This window comes from Mizuhopecten yessoensis, unplaced genomic scaffold (genome assembly GCF_002113885.1).
Source record: "Mizuhopecten yessoensis strain PY_sf001 unplaced genomic scaffold, ASM211388v2 scaffold10975, whole genome shotgun sequence".
Classification (NCBI taxonomy): domain Eukaryota; kingdom Metazoa; phylum Mollusca; class Bivalvia; order Pectinida; family Pectinidae; genus Mizuhopecten; species Mizuhopecten yessoensis.
In genome coordinates this window covers 954453-972623 of record NW_018408815.1, presented here as the reverse complement: position 1 = coordinate 972623, position 18171 = coordinate 954453, and the positions used below count along the sequence as shown (strand labels likewise).

Here is an 18171-nt window from a genome sequence, read left to right as displayed (position 1 = left end):
TATTACACGGTTTTGGTGTTGCGTGTATGTTTGTTTAGAGATGCGAGTCTTACACGGTTTTGGTGGTACGTTCATATTGTTTAGAGATGTGATTATTACTCGGTTTTGGTGGTACGTGTATGTTTGTTTAGAGATGCGAGTCTTACACGGTTGTGGTGGTACGTGTATGTTTGTTTAGAGATGCGAGTCTCACACGTTTTGGTGGTACGTGTATGTTTGTTTAGAGATGCGAGTCTCACACGTTTTCGTGGTACGTGTATGTTTGTTTAGAGATGTGATTATTACACGGTTTTGGTGGTACGTGTATGTTTGTTTAGAGATGTGAGTCTTACACGGTTTTGGTGGTAAGTTAATGACAATGTATGGATGCGGTGTTTACATGGTTTTTGTAGTAATTGTTATCTAGGGATGTTATTCTGATGTTGTTTTGACGTACAGCTATAGTTTTATAGGGGTGTACTTCCCATATAGTTTTTCTGGTATTGTAATACTTGTCTAGGAATGTAGTTATCACATAGTGTTGATGGTACGGTAATTGTTGTCTAAGAATGGGATATTTATATAGTTTTACTGGTATATAGCAATTCAACTCCTATGTTGGGTATTTGACTTAAGGTTGGCTTGATATACGTTATTTTTTGGTAGATTGGCGACGGTTGTCCATAGTTGTAATCCCCTGGAGACTTTTTAAGATAAGTCTATCAATTGTCCTCTTTACATTCGTGAATTTCAAAGAATATCTCATTTCTAAACAAAATAAATAAATAAGAAATCATTTGGACCACGCCACATTTTGACACGTCCTAAGACGATCAGCCTCTGTATGCGCTGGTGTGTGGTAACGAAGTCCCTAAAACGAGGTGGGGGACTTATTGACTTCTGCCAAATGGTTTCCGGAATTTTTTTTCGCATAAACTTCAGGCCAAGTATTTATGAAACTTCACTTTAGCATTAGTAAGCATATGTAGATGTGCATAACGCATTTAATTTTGCGATCGGTTATCAAATATTGTCGTCGTTGCCTATAATTGATTAACACATACACAAACCTGTACAGTCTTTGTGGTATGGTAATAGCTGATTAGGGTCGTTGTGTGTTTGCTTCGTGTTGACCTGTTTGTGTCAAGTTTCTTTGTTGTTTTGGTGGTGCAGTAATGACCGTTTTGATTTTTGACCACACAGTTATCATGTCGGTGATATTGTCAGTGTGTTTCCTGTTTTGTTACTTGATGTTGAAGTGGTATTCCGGGGAGAAGTTAACGTACCACACCAGCGTACCAGCTTGTCTAGGGGGGATTAGTCTGGATGAAGGACGACCTGTCTGTATCATAATCGATATTCATTACAACGTTAAACTTATATGATACTAGTTTTGTTTAAAAAGCAGTTTAGTTGATATTAATCATTCGAAACTGATAAAGCAATGCAAATCTAATTTGCGTGTTATTAAATATCCATTAAATTAAATCAAATTCTTTGTGTAACGAGAGTGATGAATGTGTCCTACACATGGAATATCGTGAGTCTATTCTCACCAAACATAACGACGATAGCGTGATCCACGATATTCTACATTCAATTACGTTAACGTGATGATCTAAACCCCTGTGCATATTTACAAATTGACGTGTTGGTCAGTTAGCAAGCTGGTCAGTTGTTGAAATAGCCCTTTATCACGACCAGTGTGTCTGATTCCCCTAAAGCAATCAGGAATAACATGTTTTCTTCAAAGTATAAGATTTTCTCAGGCGATTGAAGATATTATGGTACAAGAACTAGTCCAGATTGTTCACAGCCTTAATGTGTCGTTAGGGCCTGGTCGTTTGCTTGCATCGGTTGGAATCGGGAAAATAAAGCTCTGGTCGGCAAATAATAACAGAAAATTTACGCTAAAAATACGTATCACATAATCACACAAAGCATGTCGCAAGCCACGATTCAATAATTAAGGCAAATCATTATACACAGTATACAACAAAGCAAACCACAGCACATAACGCTTATTATAACACATTAGTCTGTTAACCGCAACACAAAATATAATTTATTATAACACCCAATAAGCCGTAAACCAGAACACTTTAAAATGGGCGAGTCCTATTTTTATCTCGCCAAAATCAAAATGGCGATGAAATCCTAATTCCAGCTTGCAGCATATTTTTCAGAGAGGGGAGAATTGTAGGTTTTGAAATTAATACTTTCTTTTACATTTACTCACGAAAAAGTTGTTAGTATAGAAAAATAGCCAAATTCATGCTGTAAGATTTAGAGAAAATGTCTAAAGGGCAGTTACTCGTTATCACGACAGAAAATATCGAACCCAGAATGAAATATTGCACACTTAATTCTGAGCGAGTAATACTTAGTAGTTCTCCCTGATTAGACAAAAGTCTTTGATAGTCATTTCGTATGGCAAAAATAATATATTTTAAAAAGCAACACACATACAATGAGATAATAAAAATCGTTGTTTATTAAGAAACTAAGAATATTTTCTTTATTGCGTTTTCCTTAAATGCACGGTCTTCAGTGAACATATGGTCCATTTCCCGCCAACAAAACTGATAAATTACTCTATTGCTGCTGTCAAAATAAGAAAACGTCAGGGCTATCAAAATAACACAGCCTTTTTCACACTAATCCTGTTGATTGGTCTGTTTAGTGTAAAAAAAATGAATAAAACCCAAATATTTAACCACATAATTACCGGGAAATAAATTATAAGTCATTTTAAAATAGCTACTTTTCGGAATAAGATTCGTCGGTTTGGTATGAATAATAAATGTTGAAGTGTGTTTTGAACACAAACACTCACTGAACACTTATTTTGCGAGCTACCGTTGTCGCGAGACCTAGGCAACGGGAGATAACTCAAATAATTCACAGTATTTAGTGCGTTCACATTGGCGAGTCATAAATAGAAAATCTCATATCATAAAACAAAACGTCTTATTTTACATGGTATTTAAACTTCTTACCAAATCATTTGGTATATTTTTGAATCACAACTAAACTGCTCCATTTCCAAATAAATTGCTATTTTTTTATTAAGATAACATTGACCTGTTTTCCCCAATTTTCATAGCTTATATAACTGGTAAAGACAAACGCTTGGGCTTTTTTTCCTGGTGAAACATGATTAGTGTTGTGAAATACCAAGGGCAATAATTGTGTAATGCTGGTAGGGGTAGGGGAAAATGTATTTTTATTTACACTGTAATGATAATAATAAACAAACACAAACACTTACAAAGCATATTTATTCATTACAGGTATTTTTTAATAATCTAAATCAGATCTTTGACACGTTGTCTGGTATTATCACAGTAGATTACTGACATAACTTTCTTATGAATGCTGAACTTAGCAGAAATGACAAATTTCGGAAGGGTCTCTGTAATACAGTTACCTCCCTTCCACCGACTTCAATTTCTTTATAACCATAAATTGCACTTGAAAGGTACTATTTTCGATCAGCAACTGCAAGTTGAAATTACCAATACAGTGATAAGTGCTCCGTTGATATTGCCAACAAAGTTTCTTTATCAGTGATTTTATTTTTTTATTTTTAAATGTTTAGCTTTAGTTTTTTCCAATATAAACTCCTCACAGCACATGTATCTAGTTATAGCTTAAAATCTATAAACAAGCAAAAGATAAGCCAATTTTTTGTTGTTTTCATATTTCTCAGACGGGCATCTACTTTCTATTTTTCAGGCTCTATCAAAGAGGATGGATTTTGGCATGTTGAAATGAATTTGTTTTCTTTTTAACTGTAGTCACTGTGTAGCCATGTGACTGATGTCTGTTGCTGGTTGACAACAAAGTGTTGTAAATGTAATATCTGTGGTGGCTCCCAATGAGGGATTGCAATTTCTATAGGGATGACAGAAAATAAAACGCAAGTCCAGGAAACATGAAATATTAGGACATGATTTTGTTACGAAAATATGTCAATACCATGTTCTTTTAACGAACTAAATTTTCACAGTTTAATGAGTTTTTGAATGAGGAAATGAACCATGATAAATGGACTATAGAAACAGTTAACTCGGTGTAACAAGGCATACTCAAAGGAATACTTAAACTATATACATGTAGGTACAAAAATATCCCACACTTTATACAGAGGGGTCTTCCCTTCCAGTGAAGGCAAGAATACAAAAGGACATTTCTCAACAGATAGTGGTGGTGCATGGCTTAATAGGACGGAATTTCATCACCATAACATCATAAACATGAATAAATCTGTAATGCTATGGTGTAAATTAACTTAAATCACAAAGTTTAGTCTTCTGTTCATACAAGTATCTTGCAAAAATACATTTAAATCACAAGCAATACCTATCACAACATATCTTGTTTACTGAATAAATCCAGGAAAATACCCTGTTGCAGTTGATTCAAAAATATTTTCAGTAGTGTATTTTCCTGAAACCCTCATACATGTATATCGCAGAAACTTGAATGATTCTATTTAAGTCTCCATGTATTCTCTCCCTTCACACTTGTCAATAATATGTGGTATGTAACTGTATCAGCCATGATATATGTTAGTCTGACAGTGCACCTAATACAAATTTTTTGTCCTCTCCTCCACAGGCAAACAAGCGACCCCCAGCCACCGTGTCCATGGCGATCACTGCCTTATCAAACTTCACCTCACCAACCATCTGTTAAATAGAAACAAACCAATAACCAAACTGGCAATACCTATCACAGTATCATACAAATACCTATCACAGTATCATACCATACCTAACACAGTATCATACAATACCTATCACAGTATCATACAATACCTATCACAGTCTCATACCATACCTATCACAGTATCATACAATACCTATCACTGTATCATACAATACCTTTCACAGTATCATACAAATACCTATCACAGTATCATACAATATCTATCACAGTACCATACCATACCTATCACAGTATCATACCATACCTAACACAGTATCATACAATACCTATCACAGTATCATACAAATACCTATCACAGTATCATACAATACATATCACAGTATCATACAATACCTATCACAGTATCATACAATACCTATCACAGTATCATACAATACCTATCACAGTATCAAACAAATACCTATCACAGTATCAAACAAATACCTATAACAGTATCATACCATACCTATCACAGTATCATACAAATACTTATCACAGTATCATACCATACCTATCACAGTATCATACACTACCTATCACAGTATCATACAATACCTATCACAGTATCATACAATACATATCACAGTATCATACAAATACCTATTACAGTATCATAAAAATACCTATCACAGTATCATACCATACCTATCACAGTATCATACAAAAACCTATCACAGTATCATAAAAATACCTATCACAGGATCATACAATACCTATCACAGTATCATACAATACCTATCACAGTATAATACAATACCTATCACAGTATCATACCATACCTATCACAGTATCATACAATACCTATCACAGTAGCATGCAATCCCTATCACAGTATCATACAATACCTATCACAGTAGCATGCAATACCTATCACAGTATCATACAATGCCTATCACAGTATCATACAATACCTATCACAGTAGCATGCAATACCTATCACAGTATCATACAATACCTATCGCAGTATCATACCATACCTATCACAGTATCATACAATACCTATCACAGTAGCATGCAATACCTATCACAGTATCATACAATACCTATCACAGTATCATACAAAGTCTAACCCTTTGGAACTTGTCTCATATCTAGTAATAAATGCAGTGTTTTTGTTTATCAGCAATATGATATAACAAGATTCTCGTTTTGTTGAAACACTTCTGGATAACAATGTTAACACTTGTGACCCTTTAATTCCTAATCTTTTATCACATCCCAAGACCCTTAATCAAACCCTAATTTCCCTTTATATCAAATCCACTGAAACTCCTATTCCTTTACACCTGAACACATCCCTACATTTTTCATTACAGGAGTCTTTACCACACTGCTAGACACTTTATCAACACTTCTAGACAAAGTGAGAATGTCACACCCAGGGACCATTTTATCTAATCCTCAGACCTTGATGACACCGTTGGACCCTTTGTCTCACACAAAGACCCTTTTATGCTATTCCTAGACCCTTTATGAGATGCCATTGCCCTTTATCCCACTGCTATACCCTTGACCCCACTCCAAAACCCTTTAATCCACTCCTAGACCCTTAACCCCTCCTCCAAGAACCTTAATCCCCCTTCTAGACCCTTTATCCCACTCCTAGTTCCTTTATCCCACTCCTAGACCTTATCCCACTCCTAGACACTTTACCCCACCCATAGACCCTTTATTCCACTGTTAGACCTTATCACACTCCTAGACCCTTTATCCTACTCCTAGACCTTATCAAACCTCTTCATCCTTTAACCAACTCCTAGACCCTTTATCCAACTCCTAGACCCTTTATCCAACTCCTAGACCCTTAATCCCACTCCTAGTACCTTTATCCCACTCCTAGACATGTTATCCAACTCGTAGACACGTTATCCCTCTCATAGACACTTATCCCACTCCTAGACCCTTTATCCCCTCCTTGTCCTTTTATCCCACTCCTTGTTAGTTTATCTAGCTCCTAAACACTTTATACTCCTCCTAGACACTTATCCCACCCCTACACCGTTACTCCCATTCCTTGTCCCTTTATATCCCTCCCAGACCTTTTATCACCCATTTAGTCCCTTCCTCCCCTTCCTAGACCCTTTATCCCACTCCTAGACCTTTTATTCCCCACGTAGACACTTTACCCCACTCCTAGACCTTTTATCCCCCTCCTTGACACTTTATCTCCCTCCTAGACCTTTTATCCCCCTCCTTGACACTTAATCTCCCTCCCAGACATTTTATCCCCCTCCTAGACCTTATCCCACTCCTACATCCTTTATCCCGTGCCTTGTCCCTTTATCACACTCCTAGACACTTTATCTCACTCCTAGACCCTTTATCCCCCTCTAGACACTTTATCCCACTCCTTGACCATTTATCCTCCACCTAGTCCCTTCATCCAACTCCTAGACACTTTATCAACCCTTCTAGACTCTTATCCCATTCCTACATCCTTTATACCTTGCCTTGTCCCTTTATCCCACTCCTAGACTCTTTATCTCACTCCGAGTCCCTTTATCCCACTCCTAGACACTTTATCCCACTCCTAGACCATTTATCCCCCCCCCCTATCCCCCTCCCTTCATCCCACTCCTAGACACTTTATCAACACTTCTACTCTTATCCCACTCCTACACCCTTTATCCCACTCCTACATCCTTTATCCCGTGCCTTGTCCCTTTATCTCACTCCTAGACACTTTATCTCACTCCTAGACCCTTTATCCCACTCCTAGACACTTCATCCCCCTCAGAGTCCCTTTATCCCACTCCTAGACACTTTATCCCCCACCTAGTCCCTTTATACCACTCCTTGACACTTTATCAACACTTATAGACTCTTATCCCACTCATTCACCCTTTATCCCACTCCTCGTCGCTTTATCCCACTCCTAGACACTTGATCCCACTCCAAGACACTTTATCACACTCCTGGTCCTTTTATCTCCCGCCTAGATACTTTATTCCACTCCTAGTCCTTTTATCCCCCACCTAGAAACGTTATCCCCATCATAGACACCTTTCCCACTCCTAGACCTTTTATCCCAATCCTAGACACTTTATCCCACTCCTAGACAAGTTATCCTCCTCCTAGTCCTTTTATCCCCCTCCTAGAAACGTTATCCCCATCATAGACACCTTTCCCACTCCTAGACCTTTTATCCCACTCCTTGACACTTTATCCCACTCCTAGACAAGTTATCCCCATCATAGACATGTATCCTCCTCCTAGTCCCTTTAACACCCTTCCTAGACCCTATATCCCACTCATAGACACTTTATCCCACTCCTAGACCCTTTATCCCACTCCTAGACCCTTTATCCCACTCATAGACACTTTATCCCACTCATAGACACTTTATCCCAATCCTAGTCCTTTTATCCCCCTCCTAGACACTTTTCCCACTCCTAGACACTTTATCCCACTCCTAGTCCTTTTATCCCCCTCCTAGTCCTTTTATCCCCCTCCTAGACACTTTATCCCCCTACTAGACGTTTAATCCCCCTACTAGACGTTTTATCCCCCTACTAGACGTTTAATCCTCCCACTAGACGTTTTATCCCCCTACTAGACACTTTATCCCCCTACTAGACGTTTATCCCCCTACTAGACACTTTATCCCCCTACTAGATGTTTTATCCCCCTACTAGATGTTTTATCCCCCTACTAAACGTTTTATCCCCCTACTAGACGTTTATCCCCCTACTAGACACTTTATCCCCCTCCTAGACGTTTTATCCCCCTACTAGATACTTTATCCCCCTACTAGACGTTTTATCCCCCTACTAAACGTTTTATCCCCCTACTAGACGTTTTATTCCCCTACTAGACACTTTATCCCCCTACTAGACACTTTATTCCCCTACTAGACACTTTATCCCCCTACTAGACGTTTTATCCCCCTACTAGACGTTTTATTCCCCTACTAGACACTTTATCCCCCTACTAGACGTTTTATCCCCCTACTAAACGTTTTATCCCACTTGTCAACACTTTTCCCATTCACACACCCTTTAACATATCATTTTTTATTTTTTTTTAATTGTAAGAAACTTTATACGAGTGTTCAGTACACAAATATGTATCTGGTTCCTTGACCAGAACTGATGGACAGAAGGTGCACTGCTAGCACAGCATTATTGTCTCAAAGATTCTGTTGATTACCTTTCCTGTGTTCCTGTTGATTGCCTCACAACTTTTGGTGCCACTACCGGCTGCCATGATGACATCATTGTCACAGAATTGGCCACAGTACAGGTAGGACCCATCACAACCGCCAAGTTCAAAGTTCACCTCTGTCTTAACCTTGCCTGAAGAATAGTCCCATATCTGTAGAGCATCTTTCTTTCTCCAAGAACCTGTCAATATCTCATAACCCTGTAAAAAGAAACAAGTCATCTTACAATCTACATGTATCTCTCACTCTTAGGTACTACGTAATACTATGATCAACGACTGACTCGGAGCTAAGTACATCTCATATACTGTCTAAGGGGAAATAAATCCATTCTGGATATTTGTAACATTTTCCTTTTTTGTTAGTACATAAATTACTCATAAGCTGATCAGCACTGTATTGTAATTCAGTTGTGATTGAAGGAATCAAATGGCGGCAGATGTCCTAGTGTTGTGTTCGAGACTAACTTGTGTAAAGACATCAAGGTGGATCAGCACACTGTATATCAGGAAATTTTCATCACCATTTGAGGGTAAATTTATCACCACAGCAAATGTTAGAAAACAACATATATAAATAGTAATCAAATGGAACATGTGAAGTTATCACTGGGGGAATATGGAGTTTACTGGTGTACCTAGACAAAAGTCAGACTTGATGAGAGTTTCCTGGTGTACAGTAATATTTCTAGATATCTCCAATCTTAAGAATCAGTAATACACGATTTTTTAAACATAGGAAAACGTTTTTTCTTGTCTGGTATATTATTTATACCTTAATATCCAGGCTGTCTCCACAGATATGTGGTCCATGTATTGTCCGTACCACTGCTTGTCCGTCTACGCATCGATCATCCCAAATCTGGATATGTATAATGCATAGGTGTTTTTTTTGTTAATTCTGAAAAAAATGTGATTATCTTCTCACAAATCAAGCAACATATATAGGAGGTCCTAAAGTAATCACATTATATTGTTACATTACTGATCACAGAATTTTATTTAGTTTGATGTTGATTTATGTCATGTAATGTTTTACTGTTTTGTCCAAAAATTGATTTATTCTGTCCACACTACCAACATCATTAAATGTATAGTTTAATATGTTGAAACATGAAATATTTTGGTATTTAACCTCTATTTGAAGTTACAGGGAAATCAAAGCTGGTCACAAATGAAGGTGTTTGGGAGATGACATCTCTACAGGAAGATTTTCTCTTCATAGTAATGTTGATTTTTGACTTGTTTGAGGAACTTGTTCAAGCTATCTTGATACTTTACCACAAATGAGGATTTTTACGAAATCCACAGCATTTAACAAAGGTACTGGAGAGATAAAGTCACTGTCCTAAGATTTTATTTATTTATAGTATCAGTGACCTCGACCTTGAGGAAGTGCAAATCAATTCAAGCTACCATTTTAATCACTGTATGAGGTTTAAAGAAAATCTGACCCCAAATTAAGACAGTATTAGAGAGATGACTTATGAACATAGACAATGTGACAATGTGAGCTCCTTCCCCCAAACTTTCACCCCAACGTTTCTGGGTGGGGGAATTACAAACCAAACAATACCTTAAGGTGGCTGTCCCAGCCTCCAGTAACAAATATGTTCTCAATCTCTGGGTGGTACTTCAGTGCAAACACCCTCATGGAACACCCTGCTGAATCTATTTCACTATGGTTTTCTTTAATGCTGAAACCCTTATAAGTATTAAGTATCTGAAACAGAGATAAGCATATGACAGTCAAGACTTTTGTGTAGTATGGAATCTGAATTGTAACAAAATATTCTTCACAGTTAAAGAAGAAATCAAACCTCATGGTTTATTTACACGAGCCTCTGTTAAAACTGCTGATCCTGGTCAATCCTGTGTGTAGTATAGCCTTTATTAGGTATAACACTTACCAAGTTAGGAGTCCTGACATTACATTTGTTTTAATAATTTTAATTTTATTATCTTCATGAATAAAGTATATAAACACCTTGTACGTTTTTGCATCATAGATACGTATGGCTAAATCCTTTCCTCCTGTGGCAAAACTTAAACCATCGATATCAAAATCAAGACAGTTGATCTCATTTCCCTTTTCTGTAAATAAAACAATGAAAATGAATTTTAAAACAAAAGAATTTTTTTTAAACATGCATAAGCACATTTTCATGATGAAATAGCAGCCATTTCTCCATGGTAATTTAAAATTGACCTTATATTTCCTACATGTATAGTTGTTATATACAAATTTTTTATTTTTTATTTATTTTTATTTTTTGCAAATAGATTTCATTGGACAGTGTTGTTTGTTTTACAAATAGATTTCATTGGACAGTGTTGTTTGTTTTACAAATCGATTTCATTGGGCAGTTTACAGTTCAAGTGAATATTTAGCAGATGACTTAATAAGACAACTGCATACTTATTGATCTGCTAAACGCATATCTCAAACTAATATGCTAAAAATCCTTTTGTTGCATTCTCATGTTAAAATATGACAAATGTGACAAGAACAAACCACATTTGTACTATAATTCTTCAGTAAAGTTAAAGTATTTCTAGGATGTGGTGAAAGGACAAAACACTTTACCCATTTAAGCTGAAGGAATATATGCTATATATCCTTTAAGTCATCTACCTTTGGAAAATCCATAATTGTATAGAAAAGGAATTGCTTCTCTTTACCCATAATTCAAATAATAAAAAAATTGGTATTGCCTCCCTCTGCCTCGAATCATCCTAGATCATTAAATCAACATACCATGTATATATCTGAGCGCTTATCAATTACTGGCAGATTTTGTTAATAGTGTAAATATTGACTTAGTTTCATCAAAATCATATTTCATCAAATTACTGAGCGAAAACCTTCGGCCAATCACAGCACAGTATGTTAATTGATTAAGCACAGATTTTGCTCAACTTCAAACTCAGCCTTTGTCTTGGTATAATTTAATTATTGAGCAAGTTTCTTCTGAATCCAGTCAACTTTGATTGAATCATTGTGCTTGTTACATGCTCATCAAGTTTCCATAAAGTCACATGACATTTAAGCAAGTTGTTTTGGTAAAACCAAAAAAATGAACAAATTTATGCTTAATTTCCATACCAAAATATTTGACAAATTTTTGATAGGCCTATAAGAAACATTTCTATGGCAATATATCTGGTAAGTATTTTATATAGATATACATGTACAAGGCATCTTAGTAAGACAGACCATTGAGGCAAGTGACCAGTGAAGCTGACTAATGAGAGATACAGGGTAAGTGACCTGTGAGACTGACCATTGAGGCAAGTGACCAGTGAAGCTGACCAATGAGAGATACCGGGTAAGTGACCTGTGAGACTGACCAATGAGATATACTGAGTAGGTGACCTGTGAGATTGACCAGGAAGGGCAGTCACCAGTGAAGCTGACCAATGAGAGATACCGGCTTGGTGATCTGTGAGATTGACCAGGAAGGCTAGTGACCAGTAGGACTGACCTGAGATCACTTCAGCGATGCTGTCGTCTTTGGTGTTACATTCAAACACCTTGCCGTCTGCAGTACTTGCCAGGAGAATGTGATGGACTTTGGTATGGAAACGCAGGCACATGATCTGTAGGCCTCCATACCGTGGCTTCCTCAGTTCTTTAATAAACTCGCCAGTCCTGGACTCGTATAACTGTAAAAAATAAATTCAATGTGTCATCTATCACAGTCAATATTAACTGTGATCATACAAACGTTAAACGGATTTTATCAGAAACTAATAAAGCCAAGTTTTTTTGTGTGTAAATATTTATTACCTTGATGTAAATTTAAATATCAATAGCAGCACTGATTAACAAACCTGGCTTTTAAAAATGATATATTGCACGCCTCAGAATAATCAAATAAATGTACAATCAATATTGGTGAAGTGTAGCTAATCAATCATTCTATTATGGTTTAGACCTCCCTCATTTCTACACTAGGTCCATCAATGCCACAAAGGAAGGGAGAGGCTATTATTAAGTAAGAGGTAAGAAAGGTTAAACAGGGTGTTGGCAGATCTGGCCAGGTTATGTAATTGTAAACATTTTAGATGTTATCTTAATGTGCCTAGAAAAACTATCACTGTAAAATCAATATATTATACAATCATTGTTTTTTCCTTTTCTTTCTTTTTACAATATTTGAATTAAAAACACCCATACGACGTGCACTTGGCTACAGCACTGGTTACATTTTATTATTTTATAAATATATTATTCCTGATCAAAATATTTCATTACTGGTATTGTGATATGTCAATTTATTCATAATATGGACATTTACAAGTACAATTTGTAATTCTTCTCTGATTTCATAACATGAATGGGTGATAACTTACACGGATTGCACCGTTGCCAAATCCAACGGCAAGGGACTCCCCATCATATGAGTACTGTAAACTGTAGACAGGGCCTAGGGAATCAATGTCAAAATATACCTCCTTGATGATCTGCATACCTGTATATTGTTGTGGCCATGATTTTCCTGAAAAGAAAAGAAAACATAAGCAAATGTCTTCCAACATCTACATTTATGCTTTCTACTTATAATTTCAAGTAATTTGATTAAGTTATGTTAGCCTGGAGGATTCAGAGCTGTAGGAGGGACAGATTTCATCAGCGGGCTCGATTCTTGTCTTTGTGATAACATGAGACATTTTGTCTATGCTAGGTACACTGGACCAACATTTTACATCCCCATTTAATATTGTTTGCCATGAGGGAACATTTAGGATTATATAATACAATGTGATCTAACAAACTAATCCCCTTCACTCTGTAGTACAGTGGTACACTTTTTGCTCAGGATCCTCTGTCTATCGAGCTACCTATGCTACCTATATTGTACAGTGGTACAGTGCTCAGGATCCTCTGTCTATCGAGCTACCTATGTTACCTATATTGTACAGTGGTACAGTGCTCAGGATCCTCTGTCTATTGAGCTACCTATGATACCTATGTTGTACAGTGGTACAGTGCTCAGTATCGTCTGTCTATTGAGCTACCTATGTTACCTATATTGTACAGTGGTACAGTGCTCAGGATCGTCTGTCTATTGAGCTACCTATGTTACCTATATTGTACAGTGGTACAGTGCTCAGGATCGTCTGTCTATTGAGCTACCTATGTTACCTATATTGTACAGTGGTACAGTGCTCAGGATCGTCTGTCTATTGAGCTACCTATGTTACCTATATTGTACAGTGGTACAGTGCTCAGGATCGTCTGTCTATTGAGCTACCTATGTTACCTATATTGTACAGTGGTACAGTGCTCAGGATCGTCTGTCTATTGAGCTACCTATGTTACCTATATTGTACAGTGGTACAGTGCTCAGGATCGTCTGTCTATTGAGCTACCTATGTTACCTATATTGTACAGTGGTACAGTGCTCAGGATCGTCTGTCTATTGAGCTACCTATGTTACCTATATTGTACAGTGGTACAGTGCTCAGGATCGTCTGTCTATTGAGCTACCTATGTTACCTATATTGTACAGTGGTACAGTGCTCAGGATCGTCTGTCTATTGAGCTACCTATGTTACCTATATTGTACAGTGGTACAGTGCTCAGGATCCTCTGTCTATTGAGCTACCTATGTTACCTATATTGTACAGTGGTACAGTGCTCAGGATCCTCTGTCTATTGAGCTACCTATGTTACCTATATTGTACAGTGGTACAGTGCTCAGGATCCTCTGTCTATTGAGCTACCTATGTTACCTATATTGTACAGTGGTACAGTGCTCAGGATCCTCTGTCTATTGAGCTACCTATGTTACCTATATTGTACAGTGGTACAGTGCTCAGGATCCTCTGTCTATTGAGCTACCTATGTTACCTATATTGTACAGTGGTACAGTGCTCAGGATCCTCTGTCTATTGAGCTACCTATGTTACCTATATTGTACAGTGGTACAGTGCTCAGGATCCTCTGTCTATCGAGCTACCTATGTTACCTATATTGTACAGTGGTACAGTGCTCGGGATCCTCTGTCTATTGAGCTACCTATGTTACCTATATTGTACAGTGCTGTCTGGTCCAAAAACATATGCCAAAGGTGTAATTTCTTAAGTAGTCAAAAGTTCTGTGAAACTACCATATCCTTACCTTTCAAACAACTCTGCACATCCATTTTGTGATACCACTAACACCTCGTCTGGTCCTACATCACTAATTAACACACCATGGTAGCGATGGTTCTCTGGCAGTACTTTACAGTACCTCAGACTAATTACATTATTTAGTACTGTGCGTTACCAGTCTGTATTACCATCCTTTGACATACATCAGCAGCGTATCAATACTGCCGACTGTAAACCCTATTTCCAATCTAACACCAATTGTATTGTGTGAGCAGTGTAATTTGTGGTTGCTTCTTCTCCTTCTGTTCTTTTTTTATTTAATAAAAAATCTTTATTCAATTAACCTATATTATTATGGTGTTTCTAAGACTGGAGTTCCTGTCTAGGATCTGTCTTGAGTATGAGACACATCTGTTATAGGTTCCTTCATTAACTATTTACCATCCTGAGCCCAGTTGTTCAAAAAGTGTTTAGCGCATTCAATTTTTGTGTAACTTTAAAAAGCAACCATTGAATTAGTTACAACTTTCCAAATATCAAATGTTTAGTAGAGTGAATTCACATTCAAAATTGTGAGATTTTACCGGGTTTTTTAACGGATTTATGAAAGGTTGAAAAATGTCGTTAAATAGTGATTAAGCTACCCACCTTTTGAACAACTGGGCCCTGGTGTACAACTGTAGTTATAACAGATAAGGGTTCATTATGCACAGCAACAAGACTATGTCACAGAAATCATTCTCTGTTTACTGGTAGACAAACGAATGTGTTGACATCATTTTGCTAGTTTATAGAATAGCAGCTGAGTTGGAGATAGATTTGTTTGCTTTTTTACCTCATGTTGAAATACCAGTAGAGTTTACAGAGACATAAATCAGATAAATTCAATACCAAGTGCAAACAAAAGATAGTAAAAAATAAATAAAATAATTCAATATGTTGTATGTTCAATACCTTGCATGTGCAAAGATAAAGGAAATCTATCAATCTTGTGTGATGTATACATTCAAACATGAGGCTTTGCAGAGCAATCACTACTGGCAAGTTTTATTGCAATCTGATAATTCCTTCAAAAGACATCATCTGGAAACCAACAGCCAATCTGATCAAAGCAGCCCCATGAAATACCCATCAACTTTGCTGAGCAACAAACTTAAGTATCTGCTTTGGTAGAAAGTATACCAAGCAAGATTCATGATAATTCCTTAAAAAAATCTGAAATCTAAAATCGATCAGCCAATCTCATCACAGCAGCTCATTTAATATGCTTGACTATGGCCAGGAGCACTAAATTAGAACTGCTGTCAGACTATTAACCCAGTCTGCACAGACAACTGTAGGAATAGCTCTTTGCATGATGCTTTTAAGCATACGTGAATAACTGCATAATTATAGGGGAGATAACTCTTTTTTACATACTAAATTTGCATCTGCTTTGATGCAAGTGCATACCAGGTATCATTCAAATTGGGCAGTACTTTGGGAGCAGTAGTGTGAATAATGTTCAATACAAAGGGGCATAACTCCATTAAATGGGGAGGTTAACCTACTATTTATACTTTATTCACATCCATCAGTGTTAGTGTTATGTGTACTAAGTATCATTATTTAGTATCTTCTAAATCAATGCAGTACTTTGGAAGGAGTAGTGCGAACCATTTTTTTGAACGAAGAGGCATAACTCCATTAAATGGGGAGATAACTCTAACCCATATACATTATTCTTAGCCGTTTAATGTAAGTATAACTTGTATCATAAATCATTCAAATCAGTGTGTTACTACGGGAGGAGTAGTGTGAACAACATTGTTTAAATAAAAGGCATTACTCCATTAAATGGGGGAGTACCTCCTATCTATATACTTCACATCTCCTTCATGTAAGATTCTTTGTACCAAGTACCAATACTCTAATTGGTGCAGTTCTTAGGAGAAGCAGTGTGAATAATGTTGTGTTTACAGAAAGATGGGCAGAGTGCAGACCTATAGTCCCCCTGGGAGCCAGTGGGGGATTAAAAAGCAAAATTCTATCAAAAGAAATTGAGCCGTGTGCAGAATAACTAACCCTGTCAGTGAAGCAAAGAATTTAGGTTACAGTGACTTGTACATATGACATATTGGTGTTACAACTCCTCAACATGTATCCATTATATCAAGTTTGAAGTATGATGGATTTTTAGTAGTTAGAGTTATGAGCCTATAAAACATAAAAGTCTGACCTAGATGTTGTACAAAGGCAAAAACGTCATGGCTGGTGACCTCAACTACCTTAATTGTAAAAGAGATAAAAAGTAAAAGCTGTCTTAGTTCTCCAGTGGATGGTCTAGCTACCATTCCCATACTAGCTATATCTGGGAGGTAAGTGATATGTACATGTCTGGCATTTATGCATTCATTGAAAATATATTGTAAGGTATCAATAGTTCATCATTACACAAGGCATAGTGAAATGCACCACAGGAATGGATGTTGGCTGGAACTTTCATGTCCAGTTATCTGGAAACCAAACAACAAAGCTGTCACAGGAAACAACCATGCAGCAAAGACTGATAGTGCCAATTGTGTTGTAATTATGTTTTCAATCATGGTATCCATCATCAACTGCAATTACCTGGAAATAAAAGTTAAGGCAGTCATGCTGGTATTAATGACGAGGACGAGATCCATAAATGAGTGCAATACTGTCTGGAAAACTGTTAAAGGAAAGTGATATTGCTGTACGCTGGTAACAAAAGCTATTATTGAAAGTATATATCAACTCCTGGACATGGTCTGTTGTCAATACGCTAAATACAGGCTAGGACAACAGTGCAGTGCTCCTTGTTTATTTAACAAAATTGTGTGTGTCTGGAACAGAGACTTTTGTAAGAAAACATTTCGAATTTCACTCGATTAAATGATTCAGTTAGATCTACTAAGTAGTAGTTCAAAGTACTAGAGAAAACATACAGGACATGACGCCAGTACAATGGTGACACATAAATACATAGAAATATTCCGAGGTCAATGTCTTCTCTGTGGCACGATACCAGACTTAAAAGCTGAAACCACATACCCAGGTACAGGAAAACTGGACACACTTAAATACCCATACTGCTATACACAAGGCCATTTTGTGATCATGCCATGGAAAAACTTGACAATTTTGGAACCCAATTATATATCAAGTATCAGAACAGCTTTCAAAATAAACTTCAGCATGTTAAAAGATCTATGA

The 18171-nt window shown here is 37.0% G+C and overlaps 1 protein-coding gene across 3 annotated transcripts in view; it reads right to left on the bottom strand.

The window, feature by feature from the left end:
• Positions 1 to 3245: 3245 nt before the first annotated feature.
• LOC110464237 (WD repeat-containing protein slp1-like) overlaps positions 3246 to 18171 on the bottom strand; it is a 38054-nt gene continuing 23128 nt past the window's right edge. For all 3 annotated transcript variants that reach the window (XM_021519343.1, XM_021519344.1, XM_021519342.1), the window contains 7 exons: positions 13210 to 13355; positions 12339 to 12519; positions 10841 to 10947; positions 10430 to 10576; positions 9629 to 9715; positions 8842 to 9054; positions 3246 to 4673 (listed from right to left, as the gene is read on the bottom strand). In XM_021519343.1, coding sequence (XP_021375018.1) covers positions 4554 to 4673; positions 8842 to 9054; positions 9629 to 9715; positions 10430 to 10576; positions 10841 to 10947; positions 12339 to 12519; positions 13210 to 13355 — 1001 coding nt within the window. In that variant the 3' untranslated portion in view covers positions 3246 to 4553. The remainder of the gene's footprint in view (positions 4674 to 8841; positions 9055 to 9628; positions 9716 to 10429; positions 10577 to 10840; positions 10948 to 12338; positions 12520 to 13209; positions 13356 to 18171) is intronic.